Source organism: Triturus cristatus, chromosome 4_2, assembly GCF_964204655.1.
Source record: "Triturus cristatus chromosome 4_2, aTriCri1.1, whole genome shotgun sequence".
NCBI classification, from domain to species: domain Eukaryota; kingdom Metazoa; phylum Chordata; class Amphibia; order Caudata; family Salamandridae; genus Triturus; species Triturus cristatus.
In genome coordinates, this window is record NC_140586.1 from 731,953,494 (window position 1) to 731,981,089 (window position 27,596).

A 27,596-nucleotide genomic window follows, 5' to 3' on the forward strand; every position below is an offset into this window, starting at 1 on the left:
CAATAAAAAGGTAACGATGGTGGATCAAAGAATTACAGACTCAGCTACCTATTTAGGGATAATAATAACTTCAGATCTCTCAAAAGGTAGTGGAAATGAATTTGGGGCCGGTAATAAAAAAGGCTAAAGGGGACCTAGATAGATTAAATAATCTACACTTGACAACAATAGGCAGATGTAACTTAATAAAAATGATATTTTTGCCTAAAGTACTATATCTGTTTCGCACCATTCCATTAAAATGTAATAATAACTGGTTTTGTGAAATAGAAGGACTCACAAATCGCTTCATATGGGCTAAAGGCAAAACGCGGCGAGCATTGAAATTTCTGTCGTTACCGAGAGAGCGAGGGGGCTTGGCGGCACCTGATTATAGGGTTTATTATTGGGCGACTGTCCTGCAATATATCAGAGGGTTAGTGGGTGGAAGTATGGAGGATCGGTGGAGAGTAGGAGAGAGCGTTCCTGATATATATGAGCTATTGATTAAGGACTCTAATAAGTGGCTTCTTTAGTTTAATGAAGGTAGCTATTACAAAAAAGTCAAGTTCAAGACTCTAGGTGCGGCAATGGCAGTATGGTCAACTGTCAAGAAGAAAATGAAAATGGGGAGGATGAATTATTACACCCCGTTATTTAATAATCAGCTGTTGCCAGAGGTATTTCATGATCCAGTTATGAAGAGGTGGGATATGATGGGGGCAAAAATGATAGGTGACCTTATGGGTATAACAGGTTTCATAACATTTGATCAAGCACAGCAGTTAGCTTAGATCGTAGGGACTTCTTTAAATACCTTCAAATAAGATCAGTTTTGTTAAAAAAACAGGGAGGGGATACTAATTATAAGAGAGTAGAAATCATGGAAATCCTAAGAGATAAGAAGGGCTGTTCAATATCCCAGGTATACGGGGAATTGACCAGGCATAAGGAGGACGATTGTGCAAAGGTTATAGAAAAATGGAACATTAAATTCAATTTATCTGGGAACGAGGTTGAAAAAGCATTCAAGCTATTAAATTCAGTGTTAAGAGTAGCCACCTTACAAGTTCAGCAATATAAGACCATGTTCGAGCTCTATTACACGCCACATAGAATTGCTCAATTGGGTGGAACAACAGGAGTGGTTTGCCCAAGGTGCCAGGCAACACAGGCGGATACTATACATATGTTTGCTGCATGCCCCGCCTTGGATTTATTTAAGAACTCAATAGAGCAATTTTTGGATAGAGCACTAGGGATTAAAATTACTATAACTAACGAAGTTATGGTTCTGGGGGTAACTAGGGATGGTGTAGAAATACCCCAATATGAGTTTATATATATAGCGATGACTGAGTCGACTTTGTGTCGCAACAATGTGGAAAGACCCTAATCCGCCAACATTTCAACAATCGTTATCACGATTATTAGCTGTATCTGCATTAGAAAAAGCCTTGTACGATAAAAAAGGATGGAAGACAAGGCAAATGGGGAATCGGATATGGGCCCCTATTGCTTATTGGAAAGAGAGGCTCGAAAATGATTAAAATAATGACATTCTCTTTTTTGATTGGGGGCAATTGGCTAGCTTTTCATCAATTCATGGCCTAATCATGTCTTTTTTTTTTTCTTTTACTCTGTTTTTTTTGGTAATTTTTTTTTTCTTCTCTTTTGATGAAACTGTATAATGAAATGTATTATTAAATGTAACTCTTGATGATGATGAATAAAAATAAAAAAATAAAAAAAACATCAAATCCAATTTAGGAGGTACAGTGTCTATGTTTGGATCCGGTTGTGTTGTAGGCAAGTCTTTGTTTTTCGGCACCGAAGCTTTCAGAGCCGAGCCGGAATGCCCTTTTGGTGCTGAGGGTTTCGACTCCGAGGGTTGTTTCTTGGGTTTCAGTGTCGAAGGTTTCGGTTCGGAAATAGGCTTTGGCCAACTCGGTCCCGGGCCGGAAGGCTTTTCTGAGTGTTTTGGTGCTGAGCCATGAGGCGGAGAGTAAGAAACCTCTACTCGGTGCCGACCTTGGCCTTGAGGCGGTCGGTGGTGCTGAAGCCTTAGATTTTTTAGGGTCGGTAGGGGGAAGGGGGGGGGAGGGGAGAAGGTGTCTTCGGTACTCACGTCCCCTTGTCCCTGTGGCACATCATTGTCCTCGAGGTCGATCTGTAAGTCTTATCTGGAGTCAGACGCAGCTGAAGCCAGCTCTTCCTCTGCTGTTGGTACCTCTTCTTGTTCCGAATCTTCACCGAAGAGGTCCAGTGTGACATCCAACCGCTGCATCTCTCCACATCGAGCTAGACGATCACGGAGAGTTTTCTTTGATCTGAAGGATCGGCATGCGTCGCAATCTTGATCTTTGTGCTCGGGGAACAAGCACAAATTACACACCGGATGAGAGTCTGTATGCGGATATTTCACGTGGCACAGGGGACAGAATTTAAATGGAGTCCGTTCCATCGACGAGGAGCCGAAGGGGCGGGGATGGGTCAGAAGGCCGCCAGCAAATCTTCCGGTCGAAATGTTGAAGTCTTGAAACTCGAATCGAACCGTGGAAAGAGAAAGCGCATTCGAAAACAATATCTTTGAGGTACAGAGAAGTACGCACCGAGGGGGAACCCGAGGATCGATTTCGAAGTGAAGTGAAGCAATACCCGTCCGAACCCGATGGTGGAAAAAAACAATCTAACAATGGAGTTGATGCCCATGCGCACTATCACCGAAAGGAGGAGTCCCCTACCTCACAACTGGAAAGACTTTTTAAAACAAAAACAACTTGCAAACATCCAAACCCAACACTAGATTGCAGGAGTATGCAAAGCATGTGATCTACAGCTCACATGCCTTGAACATAGTATTTTTACATTGCAATCTAACACGGTTTAATTTATTTCATCAAATGAAGATAATGGCAAATGATACATATTTTGGAACATGACACCTAAAACTGTGCCCCTTCTATGATGCCCCTATCAACATCCCTTTGACATTATTTGATCAAATGAAGATAACCATGAGTGCTCTTCAGTGATTATTATTCTGCTAAATGTCTCACTCACCTCCTTTGACTCCGGTAGAGATGAGAATTGGAGGGAGACCATCTTCAGGAATAAGATTCATTGCACTTCCAACAGGACTTCCGACCTGAGTAATACTCCCAGAGAAACCAGAAGTGTTTTCACTCTAAGAAAGAAAAGAATCAACAGAAAGTGAGTGAAATAAGCAAGAGAGGTAAGTAAAGCATTTAGGTAAGTGATAAGATTCTTACTTTTTTTTATCTACAACAGGAATAGAGTTCACATTCAGTATTCACTATTTGAAAATGGACGAGGACATTTGTGGAATGACCACTTGAACAAACTAATGCACAACACAGGCAGACAATTCCACAGATAATCAAAGTAATCCTAACAGAACATGTTGTGGAAATGTGCTTGTTACCTCCTGGCACTATGTTATATTAAATCCATGCAAAAGTTTTCACCTTTGAAATGAAAAACATAAATGCTTAAATGTAATTACTGGGATCATTTTCCAAAAATAATTTTGAGTTGTTGTCCACAAAATATATTTTTTCTGTCCATTTAAAAAAAACATCTGTGTTCATACACCATCTCCCAACAGTGACAGATGGCTGTTTTACCAAATAAGTAATTGTGATAACAACTGAAAAATTCAATAACACAGCAAACAGTACATTATATATATATATATATATATATATATATATATATATATAAAGCACTGCCAGTGCTACAGAACTGAAGTTTTGAAAGTTTCCCAGCCGTACAATTAATTAGTCGATCATTAGAGGGAAATCAAACTCAAGTATGATAAAGTGACCTACTTTGCGCCTGAGGAAGCTCTCATATGACACAGTGCACTATGTTGCTGAAGAAAAAGTGACCAAAGTGCTTAAATCAGTTAAAAAAAACAGCATTGAAGATCCAACGCTCTTTATGTGTGTGTGAACCCATACAAAATGCAGTCAAAGAATTAACACCCATCCTTCGGAGCCATACTCAGCAGACCTTCATTAACATGGTTATGGTAAATGACTAGAAATGTCAGCATAAAGTTATAGTGCAGCCAGCGATGGTGCACACACAAACAACGGGAGTCCAAATAACTGGACCTGGGTGAAATTTAAAGTACGCTAGTGTAATTTTGGCAATTTCGAGTTATGAAGAGCATAGAACAACACGTACAACCAGAACGTGAGCAACTGTTGTTCGCAGAAATTGTCTTTCTCGTGTATTTCTTAGTGCAAAATGCCTCCTTGCATCCCAAAAATTAATTGAGGACGCATTTTGAGCTAAAATATATTGCTACATTTTAGATGTGCTTGTTGCATAATTTCACATTTTCCCCAAATTTCTCTTATTTATACAAAAGCAAATTATGTGAATTTCTCACAACCCAACAAATAACCAGTGAAATACTGTGTAAGTCGCAATACTCAGCAGATTAAACATATTGTTTTTTAATACATGCAAGACAAATTAAAGTAAATGACCCACACTCAAAAAATACTGTGCCACTTCTGACAGGTAGACGTTTGATAGAACACTGAGGCAATGATGATATTACGTACCACGCTGAACATGTAGAATTTGCTTAAAGTCCTCAATAACAGTACAATCCAGGTAACAGTGTAAAATGTTTTACTGTGGAGGGCAACATGTATAATTATCTAAAAACAAGAAAATGCCAATACTGATACAAATTACACAGTCAAATCAAACAATCACTCATGCCACTCATAGTGATTGAAACCATCTTACTTTTGCGTTACTTTTGTCGGGGCTCGATTCCCCAAAGGTGTTTAGAAAGCATATTACATTGTATTAAATGCGGGTATCTGTTGTTTCAGTGGATTGCCAGATATGACCCAGGTCCCGGTCGCTGCTTAGAGGATTTATTCAAATATGGGCCAGCAAGCCATTTTTTGAAGGTAAACGGAGTCTGTAATATTCTAGCTCTGTTTTTTAACCGATTGACAGTTAAAGTAGTAAATACGTTTTGTATTTGTATTTTTGACTCCAGAAGGTTAAACGTGTTTGAAATAACATCGGCTGTGAAGCACTATGGGTGCCGTCACAGAGATTAAATAAGGTACAGATTGCTTTGTCTTGAATAGAGGTGTATGAGAATAATTGGAAGATATATACGTGTGTAACACATGCACTTTTGTTTTATTTTGACAGCTCATTTTCCCAAGTCCTGAGGATAACCCATAAATAAACACAGTGTTTGAAACGCGTAGACCTTCTTTGTTAGGTTAAAACAAGTGGTGTTATTAAATAAAAGGTGTCAGGTTCATATACAATGTACGACTGATAGGTTTAGGTCGTATAACCTGAATACCGTACTGTTTTGCCAAAGTTTTCTGGGATTATTATGTTCCCTTTTTTATGTGTAATTCTTTAAATTTCTTCCTGAGTTTTATTCCTACTTTTTCTTTTCTCTTTATATTCTTTATATTTTTTGCGGGATTATGGTCATGTTTAAATTGGTTGTATATTAGTGTAATTTGTAATTTTGTCTTATATGTTGTTCACTATCTTGGAATTGTAAATATTATTGTTTTGTCCATTAAAATCTGTTGTTTTATCTAATCTTTAATAATTAAAAGATTTCTTAAAAGAAATTTGACTAGAATACGAAATATAAAATAAAAATAATTTCTGAATAAGATGGTTTCAATCACTATGAGTGGCACAAGATATTGATTGGACTGTGTAATTTGTATCAGTAGGGACTTTTTTAGTTTTTGGATTATTGAGTTGGCCTAGCAATGCTGATTAAGGGCCAGAACCCTTTATTGATTGCTCCAACATGTATAATTAAGCAGCTAATATTGGAGAACAAGCACACAAGCACTTGTAAAGTCAATAGGTTTCACTTATGTGAGATCTATTGTCTTTGTCACTGCATTTTTAGGTCGAGGCTGGCAGCGCGCATGTGCTGCTCTGCGAGGCAAGCTGTATCTGCTTTCTGGGATTGATCCCACCCCTTGCACGCCCCTCACCTTTCATTGGTTCCCTTCAGTGCCTTGTCTAAATACGGTTCTTTTGTGTGGTAAATGGGTCACATTACTCCCTCCTTTCATGGTATGGTTCACACCCATGGCGACTGCCGCACTTACGCGTCTCATCTCTCCAAGGGGCATTTAGGTCACTTGAGTGGGAATATTCTCTTACTTTGCGTTGCCTCGGGGGTTGGTTTGTTGATTTTTAAGGATGGGAGAAAACAACCGCACATTAGCAAACATGATTTTCCCCATGCCATTCCCTTCGCCGTCGCCCCGCCCCACTTCTGCTCCTTTCACAGCTTCTTTCAGTGTAGTGACCGCTTCCTGCTTCCATTCGTCATCACCCACATACCTCAGACGGGTACAAAGTTTTGAGGGGTTCAGCGAGTGTGGATATCGTAAGATCTGCCCATCTTCATAAGGTTATGCTGAGAATGAATTCATTTAGCCTTTCTGCATGGTGGGCATATGATATGTGCTCTTTTTGAGGAATTAGCTAAAATGTGCCACACAGCGGAATGTGTATTAACTTTTAACCCCTTCAGTGCCACGCCCTTTCCCCCTCCTGTGCCGGGCGTTGCACTAGTGGGTGGGGTTAATGACGAGATAGTCTCGTCATGGGCACAGCGCAACCGTGCTCCATGACAAGACCATCTCGTCATGGGCACTGAAGAGGTTAAAGTAGCCTTCATCATAAAACACATGTACTGTTGTGACCGCTGAGAAAATAATATCCTTTGACGAACACCATCATTACATGAGCTGCATGCCCCTTTCCTCACGGCATAGTGTAAAGGAAGAGCGCGGCCTTCGTCTAATATTCCTAGGCCGTAAAAAAATTCTCAGGCTAGCGCGGAGGTAAACTAATTTCAGCTGAACGCTGCCTTTATATAAGGTATGCGCCTCATTCCTCAACGCATAGTGGGGAGGATGCGCAAAATCTTCATGCAACATTCCACAGGCTGTAACGGTTTATCAAGTAGCGCTGAGGTGAACTCCTTCTTTAATACCATTCACCTCGTTGTCACTAGCGCCATGTCTGTGGGCTAAATAAAGTACAAATATTCTTTCTATACGTCAGGGCCCTCAGCACATAACTTCTTTGTGGAAACTATCTCACCCCGTCCTCCCTCAAGGAAATCAGGAGAACTCGGGTGGTTCCCTTCCTGTACACGCCCATTGTGTAAATATAGGCAGTTTTCCATTGTACACACCCTTATGGTACTAAAACTACTACTTTTAACACACCTACTGTAAGAAACAGAGAGGACTATCTTCAGTGTGTTTAAAGAAACAGTATTTGGGGGATACAAGCAAGTGTACTGAACAAGCATTGGCAATTACAACAAGCATTTGCAATGCAATAGGTCTTGTATTACTGAAAGTTTGAGCTATTGCTGTTACAAATAATAATGCAACGCTAATAGCTAAAGCTTTCAGTAATGCGAGACCTATTGCATTGCAAATGCTAGTTTAGACCTGTTGACCAGCATTTGCAACATTTGCACTTTTTTTTTTCTTTACTATAAGCCATGTTGAACAGTAGCCTGGGCTGCTGTGCAACATAACCTATGATGCAGCCAGCGTTGAGGCATCATACACTTATTTTCTCCTTTTAATTAAAGTCATGTTGCACAGCAGCCCACACTGCTGTGCATTATGCAAAATAAAAAAAAGGTGTTGGGCAAGCCACACGGGCAAGGTTCAAGGAAGGAGGGAGGTAGCAGCAACAACAGAAAGCAGGATGTGGAGGAAGCAATAAGAGGGAGGTGCAGGGAGGAAGCAACAAGAGACATCAGAAGGAAATTGGGGAAAAGCAACACAAACGAAGTGCAGGGGAGGAGGGAAGGAGCACCAAACAATGGACAGTGAAATGAGGGGACACAAGCAACATGAAGGCGGTGCAGAGCAGTAGCAAGGGAGCACCAGCACAATAGACAGCAGAAGGTGGGCAGAGGGGGACAAGCAACATGAAGGGGGCACAACTAAAGGGAGGAGACAACAATGAAGGCCAAGGAGGAAGCAGAAAGGAGTAGAAGGCGCTGACCAATCAGAAGCAAGGAAAAGAGAGCAATATGCAATTCAACCACTGGTAAGTATTGGGCGGGCTTCAAGTTCGTTTTTAGCTTTATTTCAATTTTTTAACATTGAATTTAGCTGACAGCACATGCAAAACCTAAAAATGAGGCTCAGAAATTAAAATATGCATTGTAATGTTGAAGTTACCATTATGTTTCATTAATAGAAAACATTGCCTTGAAAGTGCTGTTAAAAAGAAGCATATACATAACAGGTCTCTTAATGCTATATACAGTACACTTTGCTGATATTTATGAACCCTTAACATAATCACCAAAGGCATTAGCAGATTATAAGTAATGCCTGCTTCCAACATTTGTTCACAAGATTTAAAAGCACTGTCATTTAACAATTAATTGTCTTCAGTTCTCTTTTGCTTGATGTGTTTCAAGTCAAAGTAAACACAGGCAAGTAAAAAGCACCTGATGTACAGTTTGTAAAAGGCAGAAACAAGGAGCCTCTTTGAGGAAAGATTGTTATCATGCCTTTATAGGTCGGGCATTAGCCAAGACCTTTTGATTTTACTAAAATTATATGTATAAGATACTTACCTAAAGGGACTTTCAGCCGGCTCCCTTCATCCACTGGTCTATTGTTGTGACATTCATATTTTGCTACCACCCACTAAGGGATACAGCATGGTGCAATGTGTCAGCCTACTTCAGCTACTGGCTAACTGGAGTTACAGCATTTTTTTCTTTCACAAGGAGCACATACACACACAAAGGAGTTCCTTTCAGTCCCAGTAATTTTTAGGTCTCGCCTGGCGAAAGCAGCGCATTCGCTGCTCCCGCTATTGCGAGTACCTTTTGGAATCAATTTGCCGAGGGCTTTCATGAACGTGTCTGCATGGACAAACATGGCTGCTCTTGCCATTTGTCCATAGCAAACAGCATGCGCGTGTCCGTAGGGACTGTGGACAGTCCCATGCCATTTTGTTGCCATAGCAACGAAAATGCCGCTTTGCGTGTGCTTTGCTTTAGTTTTGCTGTTAGTTCCCCCGGCGCACAAGCAGGCATCCACTTCTGTCTTCTTGCTGCAATCAGCTTGTTTCTATTGGGACAAATGTCTCTCCACATAAGACACTGCATGTCTTTCGTATTCCACAGAGTTTCACTAGCTGTAATTTTAAAAGATGTGACGGCAATCTACAGAGAAACTACTACAGCACTCTCTGGGGAAAGGAGGAAAGCTCTGTTTACACTGAGCACACGCGCAATAAAAATGCTTGTTTCAACATTGCCTCGCCGCCTTCCCAGAGCGGAGCGGGGAAGCAGAGCAGTCTGTCTCCGATCGGCTTAGTTCGCTGCACGTGCCATTTTTTTCAGCGCTCCAGTCCAAATTGAACTTTGGAGTGGGCGAATAAACATTAATCAAGGGCTTTGCCCTGCGGATTCGCGCAGGTTTCTCCTGCCACATAAATCTGGCTGTTTTTTGCCTGGTTTCTGCATGTTGGGCTCTATTGCACCTGCTCTGGGGCTCATACCCCGTGAAGTGCTGCAGTGTGAAGAAACAAGGGATGGTGAAGAGGTAACGGGTGTTTCCTGCCTGTACTCTCTTTTGTTTTCCACTTGGGCTGAGCATCCTTGGGAATGCAAGACACTGGTGTCTCATGGCAGCCTGACCTTTAATCGAACACAGCTCTGCCTGGGCACCCTGCCTATATTTCCACTCACTACGAAGCGTCACTAGCAATAACAAAGGCCGATAGAAGCTCCAATTGCGTGACAAATGCATTTCAGCGCAGTGATGTGGGAACTAGCACTGAAATGGGTTATTCTTACTTTATATCCGTAGCACTTGGCAGAGCTAGTGTGTTAACTCAGGCAAGGTGGCAAAAAGATAGGGTTAGAGGATTGAGACACGCCTAAAAATTCCAGCCTCCTTGGACTCATTTCACCCTCAGACAAGCAAATTCATACCTCTCAACCTTTTGGAGCTGCTTGGAGGATGAGAGACAGGTCATTGTGTTGCCTTTACATGCCTGTTGGGTCTTAGTGTAAGGGGATGTAGGACGTAGAATCAAGAGTGTAGAATATGTATAGGAATGTTGAATGTATTGTTTTGAAGGCTAGGCAGTTGCTGGTTCTGTGGCTGCATCACTGTGACTTGGAAAATAAGTAAACTTACTGTGTAAGTATCCTGGTGTATGTATCTTTTTAAACCAATACCTTGCATTGGCAACGAGCAGAGGAAGAAATTTGTTACAGCTGGCAGGGTGGCGGTTGAGAAAGAATTGACCCTGACAAACACGTCCACACTTATCTGCAACAGTGGTTGAAGTGGCAATGGTGCCTGGGACTGGCTGTTCATGTCCCAATGTATGGTAACCTGGATTGGGGTAAGATGTGGTGTACATAATTTAGTTAAAAGGAGCATCGTTGATGTCACTGAACTACACTGAAATGCTAGTGCGTGACGAAGGGACGTTGTAAAGTGGTGTTTCAACCTGTGTGTCCTGCGCCCATGCGCGATTTGAACAAGCCTTACTGATCGTAGAAAATTTAGTTTTTCACACTGGAGCAGCAATTTTGAATTGTACTACTTCTCCTTAATGTGCATGGTTGGCACGACGTTGTGGGAAATTGCGGCAAATTGGCAACATATTATTGTCAATCACAGTGACAGGTACGTCTTTGTGCTTAAAGGCCTGTACGCTGCCTGCATACAGTGATCTTTGGTGATAGGCACGCCTTGTGTTGACATTACGACGTTGGCTGATACAACTTTGTTTCTGTCCTGCAAGTTTTACGACAACAGGCACGACTAAGAAGTAATTAAAGGTATGAATGTAACTTTAATGTTATAATGGTGCCTGTGCATTTCTGGTGTTAGGCATGCCACATACCCTTTTTCATCCATCTGTGACTTTGGTTTAATCCTGGTCTGGCTACAAGTGGAGTATCGTTTTAATTTGCATACCTTACAAGTGTGGGGCACGGTTATCTGCACACCTAGTTGCACTCATCATATTCAGTATACTCTAATTAAAAGCATCAGGGATTCGCACACCTGGAAGGTTGTGAACGCTGTATTTTTTACCCCACAGGAACTTATAAGGAGGCATAAGGGTAGTGTAGGTACTGTTTTAGTATATTTCTATATTGGCTAGAGTATTGGTTAGTATGCAACAATACATTAATCCTCCTGCACCTTTCTTGTCATCTCTCGGTCTGCCTCCTGTAGATTAAGAACAGTAAAAGGAGGAATTTAAAGCATACTTGGAGACAACCGAGGGTGAGGTTTTCACACAGAAAAAGAAATTCATAATATTACGTCACACCTTGGTCAGAGAAGGCAGGAAAGTGTTGAAACATCCACCTGTGTCGCCTGTATTAGGTGAGGGAAATGTGGTGGATGAGTATGTGTCTGCCATAAAAGTGTTGGACTTACGTTTCAAAAAGAAATGTCCTAATGGAGCAACATAAATTTTATAGGAGGCATCAACTTTATTAAAATGTTTACAAAAGTGGGGGCGTGGCCATGAGCATCAAGATAGCAGTCGCACCTTAGGTGTGCTCCGGACCTCTCCTTCATCCGCAGCCATCGAGACCGTCTGGCACCCTGCAACGCTTACCTGGATGCCGGGGGGCCTCTGAAGTCCCTCGTGTCCCGCTAGGTGCTGCGTTGGAGCGGGGCGAGCTGCTCTGGCCTTCCGTCTGATCGCGCGGACGCTGTAAGATGGCGGCTGCAGCCGCGCAGGGACTCGGCACATTACTGGTCTGCGACCGGCCCTGCTAGCCTGTGGCGGGAGCTCTCCAGGGGGCCTGGGAGGTGGGCTCTCCTCCGCCTGGACCGAACGGCTTCTATCCACATCAGAGGATGCTGCCCAGGCCCGACAACTTGCTCTCATTCGGAACGACATTCGACAGCTGTCCCTGGACGCGGCTAAGCTCCTCTGGAGGTCCTCGGTGGCTAGAGTTTACGGTTGGGGGGACAAGAATGGCACGATCCTGCACAGGTAGGCCACATATCCCAATGGCCAACACCTTCGCTGCCTACTATCGTAGGCTGTACATGGCACTCGCCCCTGAGCTGCCCATCTCAGCTCTCCTTGAGCGAGGTAGGGTACATCTCCCCAGGTTGGATAGGGCTGCTCAGAAAGATTTGGAGCGCCCTATCTCGCTGAAGGAAATAGAAGAGGCGATCACCCTGGCCTCCCCAGGTAAGACCCCGGGCCCGGATGGACTTCCTCTGGAATATTATGCGGCATACCGGGAACCCTGGCGCCCCACCTGGCCAACCTATTTCACGAGGCTGTGGAGAGAGGTTCCTTTCCACGGGAAACGGATATTGCCACCATCGTGGTCCTCCCGAAATCCCAGCCGGCCTCCAGTAGATATGCCTCCATTCTGGCCCAGCGATTGAAACCCTACTTAAAATCACTGGTACATCCAGACCAATGTGGGTTCATGCCTCGGCGCGGGACCCGCCACTGCCTCTGCAGGCTGCAGCTGGCTCTTGCTCACCGGCACCTGCTTACCCCTTGCTTAGCGCTCCTGTCCATAGACTTTGAAAAAGTGTTTGATTCGGTGGACTGGGCGTACCTACAGGACGTGTTGGCCGAGATGGGGTTTGGGCCCCACTTCCGCTCCTTGGTTCGTGTCCTGTACGCTCACCCGAGAGCGCGGTTGCTGGTTAACGGGGCACCGTCAGAGGCCTTCCCCATCGCCAGGAACACTAGGCAGGGGTGTCCTTTGTCTCCTTTGCTATTTTCCCTGGCGATGGAGCCCTTGGCTTCCCTGGTGCGGGCTGAGGATCGTATCCGCGGATGGGAGTGGCCCAACACTGAAGTGGACAAGATCGCATTGCACACCGACGATGTCCTGATCTTCCTGGCGGACCCAGCCTCTTGCGGGCCACACTGCCTCCAGATCTTGCACTCTTTCGAGCAGGCCTCAGGGTTGCGGCTAAATCCCGGGAAATCGGTTCTGGTGTTTTGATTGGCAGTCCACCATACCACTTCGGCGTCAATCCTTTAAATACTTAGGGATATGGATTACCCTCCTTCCCGAGCTGGGTTGGTCCCTCAACGTGGCGCCGTTGGTCCGGAGGGCCAAGGAGGACCTCCATAAATGGAAGGCGCTGCCTTTCAACACCCTGGGGAGGGTGGCCCTGTTTAAAATGATGATCCTCCCCAGATTCCTTTACGTCCTACAGAACACCCCTTTCTGTTTCCCCAGGACTTGGTTCCGGGAGCTAGACAGTCTAATTACCAAATTTCTCTGGAAGGGAGGAAGGGCTCGCATGGCTCTGTCTGTTTGCCGGATTCCCTCCTATGATGGGGGTATGGGGATGACGCACTTGTACCTGTATTTCTTGGCGGTACGCCTCTTGGTAGTCCACAACTGGTTCAATGGGGGCTGGTCTGACCCAGCCTACAGGCTTAAACTGAGCGAACCTGGTCTAGCTAACATACAGGCCATGATGTACATTGGGCCCATTTCATCCCGAATGCCTGACGTGACACGCTCCGTGCTATTAGCCTGGCGGGCCTCGCTGAGACACACTGGATGGACAGGTAGGCTGACCCAGTGTACTCCCATCTGGCATGGGGCTTGGCTCTGGACTACAGGGGTTTAAAACTTGGGGCATTATTGGCGTCTTGCAGCTAAGGGACGTATGGGCTAGGGGTCATATGCTGTCCTTCCAGGAGCTCCAAACCCGCTACCCCCTACATTCGTCCCAATTCTATAAATATTTGCAACTGAGACACGCTCTCCGTATGCACATTGTGGACGACACAAGGCTCCCCGAATATAACCCCTCTGAGGCTCAGACGATGATGGGCGACTTGGGTAAGGGAGGGGTCTCCCGCATTTATCGCACCCTAGTTAATAACACCCCAAGTCTCATTAGGTAAGTTGAGGGCTCAATGGGTGGGCCCCCTTGACGAGGTGGATTGGCGTGATGCCCTCATGGCCACTAGAACAGTTAGAGTCTCTGCCAAACTCAAGCTGATTCAGCTCTACTACTTACATGCTGCATATCTCACACCCCTGCACCTCTATCGATCGGGCTCTATCGAGCGGGCTTATGCCAAGATGCGGCATGCACGCGATGCTCTCATGCCCCGGCTGACTTCCTCCATATGGTTTGGTTGTGCCCCCGCCTGGAGCACTTCTGGGGATCTATTGAGGTGGAGCTAACAGAGGTATTGGGCTGGGTGGTTCCTCATGACCCACGTCACTCATTGTTGGGGATCACGGATGGGCTGGATGGGTCCAGAAACTAAAAGTTATTATTTAATACTGCTATGATGGTGGCCAAGCGGGACATAGCGGCGGCCTGAAAAAGCCCTGATCTGCCCGACCTGGGGGGATGGCGCAAGGGGTGGACTGGTGCGCAACCCAGGAGAAGACTCTTTACATGGCCAAGGGGTGCACCAAGAAATATCGTAGAATGTGGGGGAAGTGGCTGGGCAATGTGGAAGGTCCAGGTTGACCCGGTCCCCTCTTCTGGATGTGCACGTACTATGGGGGTCATGATGGTGGGTTGCACTGCTTTTAAGAATGAATTCGAACCAATGATTTCCGTGTATTTGCTGATTTGTTGTATGTGTTTTAAAAACAATAAAAACTTGATTATCAAAAAAAAATGTTTACACAAGTACAGAAACGTTAAGTAACTGTCACAGATCAATCAAAAAACAGAAAGATATCTCATGAGTAAAATATGCAATAGGAATAAGAACAAGCATTGGTATAGCCAATAGGTCTTGCTTTTAGGACCTTTATAAGTATTTAGTTATGCAGCACAATATCCTTGGTGCAACAACATCAACTGTTGCATGGCTAAACACTGATAAGGTCCCAAAGGCGAGACCTATTGGCTATGCCAATGCGTGTTACTTTATTACGTTAGAGTTGCCTTTGTTTTTAGAGACTGATGTGCTAGCAGGACACTTTCTACGAGCTCTCTCATGCACAAGGCACATTCCAGCTTTATCACTTCCTGTCTCCTACTAATGCTGTTGCAAATTCATTTGCAAGTGACCTTTTAATCTGACTGCTGCTATTTCACATCATACCAGCTTGTGTCCACTGAAACTGTTCTTATAAATGTATCTTCTTTTAATGTGCACATAACGAAGTGTGTTTATAACCGCAGGCCTGCATGTCATGCTGGTGTGCATTTTTAATTGAGGACTACAGTCATACTTGTAAACATTTTAGTCTGTATGTCTGCTTGTATGGCTTTCTCGTTTGCTTCCAGTGCTCTTGTATACCATGTTTAGACATTTAACTATTATATTACTAATTGGAGCTATGCATTTATTCCAATTTCCAGTCCCATTTATCTTTACAACTCCTATCTGCACAATATATATCTAACTTTCCAGAGCTATCAATATCTCCCTATCCAGGCAACCCTATCTGTCTCAATCTTTGCAACCCTATCGATCTATCTTTGAAACCCATGCTATCTATCTTTGCAACACTACCTACCTCTCTATATTTCTATCTCACTAACTTTATCTTTCTAGCAACCTCTTTTTCTCTCTAACTCTCCATGTCTCTCCTATCTGTCTTTGAAACCCTATCTATCCATCTCTCTATCTCTTCAACTATCTTTGCATGCCTCTCTGTCTGTCTATGTACACCTCTATATTGGTAATAAAGGTTTACAAAAACATTGCAAAGGCAAGAGGCTGGCAGCCAATGCCACAGTGATTGACTGTTTTAGGTCTGGTGTTAGCCAAGACCTTTCAATTTGACCACAATTAGGTGTACAACATAATTATAGGGAACTTCAGCCAGACCTTATACATTAGTCTATTTTTGTGTCATTCACATTTTTCTTCCACTCACTATAGCATGGATCATAGGGTAATGCGTCCACTTCAGCGATTCGCTGATTTTGCTTTGAGATAGGGCATGTTTCTCATTCACAAGGACCACATCCACACAAAGCAGTTTGAATCAGTGCCAGGAACTGCTATCGTAATTTGTGCTTTTTTGAGACCCCAAAAACATGTTTGCATTTAGGCTTTTATTTTTTTTAAAGATTGATGAGGTACCACAGCTTCCAAACAATACATTTTTGCAAAACTCATGACAGACCAAAACAAGAATTGCTAAAGCACAGAGGCTTGTGACCAATACCAGACCTATTGGCTTAGCCAATGCTTGTTCAGATAAGCCACCACAGTGGAGTCCCTAAGCTTGACCCTCAGCATGCCTGAAAATGCTGAGAAATCTCTTCTTCTGCACCAATGTGTTTCCAGTCCAGACTGACGATTTTAAACACTTTTAAACTAGTCATCCATTGACCTTAACCTGGAAACGGAGTAGCGGAAGACACATAACTGGAGACAGTCTTTCATTGCGTGCTAACGGAAGGCCCTATCATCCACTGTTTAACCATATTTGTAGTTGTTACCAGTACTTCATCATCTGCATTTTGCTGAGAGGTCCTGTTTAAGAGGCAGCTACATGTATTCAGTGATAATCATGGTGTCACAAATGTAAAGATGAGTGCTTAGTATATGCAGAGCTATCAGCACAATGTTCAGCAACCAGAAAAAGAAATTAGAACTAGTATTAACGATAACTACAATACATCTCTCTATTGTGCCATGGAACCCTCATCCATACGTGCGGTTACAAATACCCATATGCAAATGGAAATAAGCACAGGGCAACTGGTGATATTAAGAATAGTTAGTGATATAATATATTTAGTTATTACCTCTGAAGACGCAGGACTATTCAACACGGGTTTGACTTGTTCATGTGACAATGCTAGAGACCCTGCAGCAGTAGTCCCGGTCACTGTCAATTTTGCTTCATCCGCAACTTCCCCATTGGGCAATATTCCATCAGCAAACCAGACCCGTCTCTGCTCTCGGGGTTGTGTCACTTTTGAGATTAAAAAAGAGAGCGAGATTGAGAAAAAAATATTTATAAACTTGGCTTCCCATTTAATTACATCCTTTCTGATCACCACACAATAATCAGTTACTAAGCTGTAGGAACAGATGAATTAACAGATAAGATGCATGTGTAACTTACTTCATTGTGTACTGGTATTACAGCATCCTCTACAAGTACATTCTTATACCCACACCCAGCTCCTGATTCATTTGGCAAAATAATGAAAGAAACATGCAATAGCAGATAAAAAGCCACCACTTTATATTGACCTCCAGCCCCCATTCCATCTCCACGTGACCAACCTTGAACAAGTTCAAGCCTCTTGAACCATCAGCCAGTCTGCTGCATACAACCGCCCATCAATCCAAACAACTTTTACATCACACATTCATTCGAACTCATGTTGATATATTGGATCAAGACCTCCACGTAACCTTCTGTGTAGTTATGCAATTGAAGAGGTCATTTCAAACATGTGAGAGTTTGGAGAACCTCAAAGTTGCATAGCTATCTTTACTTGCAATGCTAGAAATGTTGGGGCCCTGTATGATGAAATTAATATAATATCAGTGGACACCGATTGAAGGAGATAAAAACTTGTTTGTACTAACCTAGCCCAACTCTTCCCCTAGGCAGCAAACATTACCATTCCTTCAATTAAGGCTTTTTCAGTGAATATTAAACCATTCGTTAGCCCATCAATGGAATATTGCACACCTAACTGTACTTTATAAAGATTTTCCAAGTCGTCGAGAAGTTACAAGAACATAAAGAGGAACAAGACCACAGGCTGAGTGCTATTATGAGGTCATGGAACTTCAAAGCAGACTTGAAATGTCCTTTCGAAGCTAGTAAGGGGTACAATAATGCACATAACAGCCCCCCAAATGCCACAGTCAGTTTCCTAGTCACCCAGATATGCAGGAGTAGTTCATCCAAACAGTTTTCCTTTGAATCTAGGAATTTGTAATTTACTTCGATCTAAATGCATCCTTCCATATTCTTCAAGAGCTCCAATAACGGCAAGCAGTATCAAGCGAGGACCATGGGTTAGGAAGGTTCTAAAAACAAGAGCATGCAGGACCTAGCTCATGACAGCTCTCCTTTCCAGAGTTCCATATGCTGGAACTACTTGTTTTAAAAATGTCCTACCATCCTGTCACAGTCTCCTTCCTCTGGGAATTTGAGCAGGAGACAGAAGAGAAGGTTTAATCAAGCAAACAGGCAATCATTTTTTTGTTGTGCTGTTGCCTTTCTTTGTTGTAGGTGCTATTGCTGCACGACGCTGTGTCTGAAGGCACAGCTGCAAAGAGTATAAGATTTAAAATGATCAGGAAGGATTCAGCTATTTAACCAAAAGATGTGAAAGTGCTTCCTACTGGAAAGCCCATGTCTGTTAGGATCAGTCTCCTAATCAGAAAGTGTGGCCATTTTGAAGACGGTTTACAGGCTCAGTTCATGTTGCGAATATATATTTCACTACATTTGGCTCCAGTCTCACTGACCTAATGTGGAATCACTCTCAAATCGCTGTCAGTAATCTTCCATCTGCAAGTCAACGTCCAAGGATCTGACCACATTGGAGATTTAGGCCATCATCATTACAAGGCATATTAAAAATTAAATTACTGTGTGAATCAAGGTAATTCTTAATGTCATTTTGTTCATACGCAATCCATTTAACTGTTGCAATGACCAATAGCCCAATTCATTCTCCTAGATTTTTTTCCACACACCGCCCAAATAAATTAAGGACTGGGAAAGATAACATTTTTAAAGAGAGCTATTACAAATTGAACACCAAACAGAGAAAGATCTGAATAAAGGTTTTAACCAGACAGATTTACAGTTTAAAAAAACATGAAAATCCATACTGCAAGGTTCCATCACAAAGACAGGAATATTTCTGTCTTATAGAAGCAGGGTTGTGCTTCTATAATGTGCATATTTATTCTGACAAATGGAAAATATCTCCATGTTCTAGTGCATTACACAGTAGCTGGACTTTATCTTGACTCCGATGTGCTCGAAGCCCAACAAGTTAAAATCCAGATGCGTCACTGAACAAGCCAGCATTTTGGAAGCCCACATTATGCTGTGCAGCACATGTGGTTTACTTTTAAAGCTTTCATTCCCTCTATACCCAACACTGGTCTTGCATCATTGCTTGGGCAGATAATGTAATAGAAAGTGATAATTTTTAAATTAAATCTTCGCACAAAATTGAGGACACTGAAGAACCGATGATCTTTGAGGATAAAGCACACTGATACACTTCAGTGATGTACAGATTTGAGGCGTTTAACAATGCATGAAGTTCATTTTGTCTCACCACTTAACCCACAGCTACGCTGCTGCTTAGATCCCACTGGTCCTATTATCGCTCCATTCAATGGAATGACGCAATTCTTTCAAACGTGCACCAACATTTAATGTCAGAGAAAAGAACATCAATGTTATGACTTACCTTCTGCCCCAGGGTGCTTCAGGACTCCCACGGGTACCATGACAGTGAGAGGAGGAGAGCTAAGTGCGCCTGATGCTTGAGCTTGCTGCAGCGGTGGGATTGTCGAACAGTATTCAGCGGGATTGTTGGGGTTAGGGCTCTGGCTGTTTGAGGCACTCATCATGTTGTCCCATGCTTGAGCTGAAGTAAACAAAGGGGAGAATGCATGACAACATCCCAACAATAACTTACTTCCACTGAATATTCGGCAATATTAAAAAGAAGAAATCTAGCTCTACCCCATTTTACTTACCAAGGTATTGTTTCTAACTCTGCAGATCAGGCCTCAGTAATTGTATGCTTTAGAAACATCCCAGCAAATTTGTCTAACAAAGCTGTGATGGAAACCATAGGTACCCGCAAGATACCAGTCAACCCATCTTGAAAAGAGATCTCTTACCACTGAAAATGATTAAAGGAAATTCCCACTGAATATGTGTGAATAACTCGTAAATAACAGGGGTTTAGCAATGCGCTTAAGCACCGTGAATTATTACATAAATATTAAGTGAAACAATATCAATTATAATAGATTGGTATTTACCTCAGTATCAAGGAATATTAAATAACTAATTTCAGTTCCATTAAGTCACTGTATCCCTCATATATTTGCCTATTGTAAATGTTGCCATGTTGTAGTGAGGATAAGAAAGTGCCTGTACAATTTTAGAATTAATCAGTGTATTTCCTGGCGTTATCTGGTCGACTCAATCTTTCCTCTTTTTCTGTAGCTCTCTGTTCCAGAAAATGTAGTCAGTCATTAAACCTGTGGCAAAGGCTCATCTGGGAAGAAGGGTATCTACAATACGAGAGTTGAAGGTACTGGAGTCACTTATCAGAAGGTCCCTCTGCTGGGAATGATTATATACTGCCCTTGACTGTGAAGTCTGAGGGCTTTCCCATATATCCCACCCCTTTTTAATATTAACTTAGCCATTATGTTCTCTATGCTGGCCAGCTTTAATGCTGCAAAAGTTCTACGCAGCCAATACCCAAATCTATATTAAAAAATAACAATTCCAGAGCACCTGACAGTTACAAAATTGCCTGTTGTTCATCCAGTATTGGACGAAGACCAACAGGCTCCAATAATTAATAAGGGAAAAATAAAATCATTACCTTGGAACTTAAAATAAAAAAATAAAATACAAATTCATAGGAACCGCTCCAGGTGTCCTCAAAGAATCTCTCCAATTAGCTGCTACCACCCAGTGGTGTACTCATGAGCTAAAACAAGAGATGCACTAAGAGAAGTAAAGATGCAATACAGGGGATGACGAAACAGGACCCAATGTTCATTGGTGCTGAGTAGCAAAAGCTGAGGACTACAGCAGGCTCCCAGGCCATCGCCGACTACTGGGGAAGGCCAGGAGCATCAGTCCTTCACGTGCAAAGAACACAGCTGCTATGGGGTTGGTGAGGAGGTGATGGGAAAAAAGTGAGGAGCAATTGATGAAAATGAACTAGGAGACAGAAGCCATATAACTGCCATCCAGCTTCCTGGAACCACTCAAGGAGAATTAAGCTTCTGCCAGATCTCAACAGCCATCTTAATTAAATTCTTCTGTAAGATGAGGACCTGTATGAGGATTCCTTTTAGGGTGGATAGGTGACAAAATGCCCTTTTAACTATGAAGAGTGCAACTGACATAAAATAAATATCACAAATAACCTATCAAAGTGCCCACTGCAGGTCCTTGCTGGATTAAAGAAGGAAAAAAAGAGAATCTGAAAGCCAGGCATGTAAGGCATCAGTGTTTCAGACCTGACTTCGTAATAGGGCTTATGCCCACTGAGATGACATCAACCACCTCGGTCGGCAAGTCAAAAGCATTTAACAGCTCAATCTCCATGCATGGAGGAGTAGGTTGTGGAGACTGTGATGCAGGACCCTGTCCTGGTGCTGAGACAGGAGGTCCTCCTACAGCCTTAATCGAAGGCAAATGCTCCAGCACTCTGGGTGCCACAATCCTGGCTCAGTCTGGGACTATTAAGATGATTTGTGCCCGATTTATCCTGATCTAGAGGCAGGAGAGGCAACAGTGGGAATTTGCATAACAGTCATTTGTACCATGCCCACTGGAATGCTTCTTCAAGTGAATGCCTTGGTCAAAGAGGACCAACATTGCCTCATGAAACTCCTTCAGTTGTTGAGGAGCAGGCCTGGGAAATTCAGGATGGCATAGGGCTGGGGCTGGTTCTGTGGAATTACTTCCGGAGCAGGTCATGGAGACACAATGACGCACTAATGCCCTTTCAGGGGACAGATTGGCAGGATGGGGTCAGAATCCACTTTGGCTTCTTATGTTACTTCTTGGACTTACCTGAAGTCTTAGATCTCAATGACGATCCACTGCAGGAAGGTCTTTGGGAGCTGGGATGGGAGCGTCCCCATGACTTCAACCAACATGGACTTTTGGGTGCTTGGTGACAAAGCTTTGCCTCGCCTGTGGGTGCATCAAGGAGCAGCTGCAGGTCTTTCAGTGGTGGTCCGACCACCAGACACCACATGCAAACAAAGTGAGGATCAGGCATTTATTTGCGCCATTCCATATAAAGTATAAGCCTGTTAGACTTAGATGGGGATATTTCCCTAGCAAATTGGAAACAATAAGGAGAAAAGTTGGGGGAAAAAAAGTCTAATTGAGACCAAGGATAGCTCTGGATCCCCATCTATGGGTTTGGAAAGAAAGGAAGTGATGTCATGCACATGGGTGGCACCTATATAGGCCGACAAGCATCACTTATGGTGCGGAGTGACGCAGACCCACTGGTGCCACCGGATGGCGAGCATGGGTACTGCCTATGATGTTCAGATACAGTCTGATGCCTAAAGGAGCATACAAAATGTGAAGAATCGGCGGATAAAAGCATCCATCAGAAACAGGATTTACTTTCTACTGTGGATTATGTTTCTAGTGCAAGTAATAATAAGCTGGATTTCTTATCATGCATACCAGCGCAGAAAGACGAGAATGTGAGAGATAAATGCACATTAGTGATTATGCAGGAGTTGGAAGTGTAATAAAAAAGGAAGAATAATCACATGATTACAAAGATGATGAAACACTTAACAGAGCAAGTACATGGATTGTGGGAAGGTGGTTGTGGCCTAATAAGAAATTGAGTAGTCATTATGGTGCATCAACAAAAACATGAGTTAAGAATCCTAGTCTGAAAGAAGTTCAGTCAACACCTTTGGGAATAATAATGGTGTACCCTGAAGATCACCTTGACCCAATGGAAAAGAGTCTATAAATCAGTGACATTGTTTTTTTTTAATGCAGCAAAACAATGAAATGATAACCAGAAGCTCTGTTCTCCATGAAATTAGAAACAACTGAAGGAAGCTACTGGTTTGAAGCATTTGTGCATCATCAGATGTGATGCTCACATTTGAAAGTAACAAACAACAAAGCTATGGAAGCAAAACTTGAATTGTTCTCAGCCGCTCCCAAACAATCGAGCAGCATTTCAGCCTATCGTTTTTCACCCACTGTGCCACTTTAGACAGGACCAGTCCATGCTCAAACTGCTAGGCTAAGTCACCTCTGAGATGGAACACAAGCAACGCCTGACCCGTTTTGGCCTACTTGTGCCTCATCAGTGAAGTACAGCTTGAGTCTTGTGGCATAGTGATCATGCTATTCCTATTGGAGCAGGACCAAGGATGATTTTTTTATGACTGGTTCCTGTTTAAGGTGGCACGGTGGGCAAAAAATACAATGGACTGCATTGCAGCCCAGTAACTTGAATTAATTCATGCAGTCCACTCATCACCTTTTTATTTTTCCTCACACTTCAAAGTAAGCATTCTGACTGGCGGGATGGTACAGGCCAGCTTAATAAAATTTGATGCCCTCGCCAGAGGATGAAAATAGTTTATTGTGGCTATTTCTCTAAATTCACAGATTTTACAAGCATCCTCCTGCTAGTCTTCAAATTGGAGTAAATAATGGGATTGACACTGTGGGAATTTCTCAGGGGCAAAACCGCAACCATTTACTTTTGTTTCAAGAAAATACAAAAAATGAGAGAGGCATTGTTATAAAAGTAACAAATTGTTTGTTGGGTTCAAATCCCACAGATGTTGGAGAATGGCGATGACAGAAATAGCCAGTCTTTCAACTAGATGATTTTGCAGATTCTTTTATTCATCAGTAAATACAAAGCAGCCAACGCGTTTCACCCATGTGGGCTTCTTCATGGCAATTCGGTTGTGTCACGCAGTCAAACACGGTGTCCAGAAAGAGATGGCCCAGTTCGGTGGGCACTCTTTTTATAATAGCTAAGTTTCAGTCGTAGAATCTGAAAAAGTATAATCCAATGTGTGAAAATCCGTTACGACTAATCCCCTTCAGGGACATAGTTGTGTATCGCGCTCAATCGCCAGCCTCTTCACGTGGTCATCGTGGAGACTCGTGTCAGGTCCAGAGTATCAAGACTTTTTTTTTTTTTTTAAACCTTTATTCTTTTAAATCAGTGACACAGCTATTCAGCCGACAACCCGGAGGTACGGCAGCTTTAGAAACACAACACATGCGAGCGTCCACATTTCACTGACAGGAGAGTCAAAGGTTCAGTTTTAAATAAACACAAACCCAAACCTAAACACAAGCAAGGCGATAAGTACTGAAAGCATAAGAAGGGTTCCCATCAGGGGGAGCGAGCCCCAGTTCGGCCAACAGACACAGGTCGATAGCAAGGGAAAGGAGGGGAAGTCAGAGACTCAAGAAGACAAACACATACCAGCAAGAAGCACAAAGCCGGAAAGAAAGCTAAGGGGAGAGCTGCTCCTCAGGCGGGTCCGGGTCTGGGGGCAGGCATATGCCCCCTCTGTACTGGTTCCATCGCCCCCATACAGAGTGCCATTTCCGAGGGCGCCCTCGAGCACAATACACTGTCTTCTCCCTAAACATGCTCCAATCCAGGTTTTCCATCCACGCAGTCAATGTAGGAGGCCTAGTAGAGCCCCACAGACGAGCGATGTCGCGCTTGGCTACCATGTTCCCTAGGGTCACCCATTGAGTCTGTGCCGCGTCGTGGTCAGTAGGGCCCCAAACATTCAGGAGACAACACCGCGACTCAGGCTGCATGACGATGCCTGTCACCTCCCCCATCACATCGTGGATTCGCTTCCAAAACTCCATAATCACACCGCATTCCCAAATAATATGTAGGAAGGTGCCCACCATACCACAGCCTCTCTTACATAAGCCCTCCTCAGAGAAACCCATATGGACCAGCCGGGGCCCCGTCACGTAGACCCTATGGAGTATTTTAAGCTGCACCAGCCGCAGGCGCGCGGGGATCGCGACCTCTTTGGGAGAAGAAACTGCATACTGCCAATCCTCATCATCGAGTTCGAGGCCATCCCTGGTCCATTGATCGCGCAACCCTAGAAGAAGATCCGCCCGAACATTAATTAGTTTCTTATAAATGAGCGAGATCGTACTCTCTGGCATATGGCCATCCAGGATCCGGTCCTCTAACGGAGAGGACTCAGGCACCTTCTCCCCTTCTACAAGGAGTGATCGCAAGGCGTGGCACACTTGAGCGTATCGGAAGAACTCCGTGCTCCCTAGCTCGTATTCCTTCTGCAGCTCCTCGAATGACTTTATCCTACCCTTAACCAAAAGGTCTCCAACCCTGGAAATGCCGATCAGGTCCCATTTCTCAAACCCTTTTGTATGCCAAAGCTTTCCTAGAATATCGGAGTCAAACAGAGGGGTGGCAAGGGTAAGCTTACCCTTCCAGCCCAGTGAATCCGTCGCCACCTTCCATACATGCACGGCCACCCTGGTGGGCCCCGTAAGAGTTAAGTCCAACGACTTCGAGTACAACGCTCTGTGGTAATTACCCCCACGTAGTAACCATCGGTCCATGGCAAAGCCGGGGCTCAGCGCCGGACCATATACACCATGGTTAATCGCGCTCAACTGAGTGGCCCAATAATAACGTCGAATGTCTGGAAGCGCGATACCACCGTCATACCATGGAAGCGTCAACTTAGCAATCGCTATGCGCGGACGCCCTTCCCACAATAGCGCGCGCTGGTGGCTTTCGACCTCACGGAAATAACTGGCCGGGACCAAGTCAAGGGTATTCTGCAGGGCATAGAGGAAACGGGGAAGAGACATCATTTTAAACAGGGCGGCATGGCCAAGGAGGGAAAGCGGCAACCGCCGCCAGCCCGCCACGTCCCGTCGCAGACGTGCCAAGGGAGGGAGCAAGTTCTTCTCGTATCGTAAAATGGGGTCGGTGGAAATATAGATCCCCAAATACAAAAAACCCTGCTGGGCTATCTGGATCGAGCAGTTGCGCGGGACAGGCGGGACATCCCCACACAGGACATACAAGTATGACTTCCCCCAATTGATGACAAGACCAGAGTTCCTACCGAAAGAAGTCAAGACGTCACAAACCACTATAAGAGATTTCTTAGGCGAGGCGAGGTATAACAGAATATCGTCGGCGTAAAGTGAAATACGGTCTTCGTGGTCAGGCGACCAACGAATCCCACGTATATCGGGGTGCCATCGTATCCACGCCGCCAGCGGCTCAAGAGCAAGGGCGAACAACAACGGCGACAGGGGACAACCCTGCCGGGTGCCTCTCCCGAGCGCGAACGGTGTCGACGCCCGCCCGTTCACCACGACGCTAGCAAGAGGCCCCTCATAGAGCAACCTCACCCAGCCTACAAATCCAGGCCCAAAGCCAAACTTGGCTAGCACAGCCCACAGGTATGCCCACTCCACCGTATCGAAGGCCATCGTGGCATCAAGGGACGCCACAATAGCCGGCTCTCGCATCGTGCCCGTCCTAGCAATCACTCCATGGAGACGTCTAAGATTCAGTGCAGTGTTACGGTGCGGGATAAAGCCCGACTGATCCGGGTGGATCAAGTCGCCAAGCACCCGGACCAGGCGGTTAGCAAGGATCTTAGCAAGGATTTTCGGCTCAGCGTTGAGAAGTGATATCGGCCGATAGGAGCCACACTTGTCCCGGGGCTTACCGTCTTTATGTATGACCACAATCGTCGCCAGCTGTTGATCAAGCGGAAGAAACCCATTCACCCGCGCCTCCACAAACATGGCGCGCAGGTGAGGAGCCAACTTATCCGGGCGAAGCTTATACAGCTCAATCGGCAAACCATTTGGGCCCGAGGCCTAACCGGAGCGCCACGCACGGATAGCACACGCCACTTCGTCTACAGTTATATCGCCATCGAGGTCATCCCTATCAATGGCAGAAAGGCAGGGCAGAGCGATATCACGCAGAAGGTCACACGAGTCCTCAGTCGGCCTATCCGAGACCGAGGTGTATACCGTACGAAAATAGTCCGAGAAACACTGGACTATACCGTCGGGGTCAGTGACAACCTCTCCCCCATCCATCGACAACTCCGGCACCACTCGATTAACACGCTCTTTTTTATCCAACCACGCCAGCAATTTCCCGGCCTTATCACCAACATCGTACAATCGACCCTGCTGCTCCCTATTGAGGGTCTTGGCAGCGTTCGTCACCAGATCCCTATATTCCAATTGCTTCAAGCTCAAATTATGCAGTGTGGCCGTTGCAACATCCTCTTCCAAGGCCACTTCTAAAGCCGCTATCTCGTCCTCTACTTGTGTCACCTCGGCGGCTCTCCGCCGCTTGGCGGCCACTACCAAGGAAAGGGCCTCCCCTCTCAATACAGTCTTAAAAGCTTCCCACAAGGACACCGCCGATTCAACCGAACCCTGATTATCTTGAAAATAGTGATCAACTGTCTTCAGCAACGCACTGCGCAGCTTGGGGTCACGAAAGTACCAGGGGTTAATGGGAGCCACCCTGCCCCCCACCACCCGGCCAATATCCAGACGGGCCCACACCGGCGAATGATCAGATATGCCCCGTGCCATGTGCCTAGCCTCAGATACCAATGAGGCGTGCACAGCCAGAGTGAGCAAGTAATCGATCCGAGAGAGACTCCCGTGGGCCCCGGAATGAAAGGTATATTGTCTCTGAGTGGGGTGCCGTAGCCTCCAACAGTCTACCAGCCCAAAAGTATCTATAAAGTCGGGAAGCCACTTCTGAGCACCCCCGGTGTCCCTGGGCGGGTACCTATCGAGC

General features: G+C 44.5%; 1 protein-coding gene across 1 annotated transcript in view; it reads right to left on the bottom strand.

Moving 5' to 3' along the window:
- The window catches only part of ZFYVE9 (zinc finger FYVE-type containing 9), a 565,807-nt gene that overhangs the window by 184,139 nt on the left and 354,072 nt on the right, over nt 1-27,596 (bottom strand). The window contains exons 6-8 of the mRNA XM_085602620.1: nt 19,440-19,619; nt 16,788-16,957; nt 3,043-3,166 (exon numbers count right to left, since the gene is read on the bottom strand). Coding sequence (XP_085458746.1) covers nt 3,043-3,166; nt 16,788-16,957; nt 19,440-19,619 — 474 coding nt within the window. The remainder of the gene's footprint in view (nt 1-3,042; nt 3,167-16,787; nt 16,958-19,439; nt 19,620-27,596) is intronic.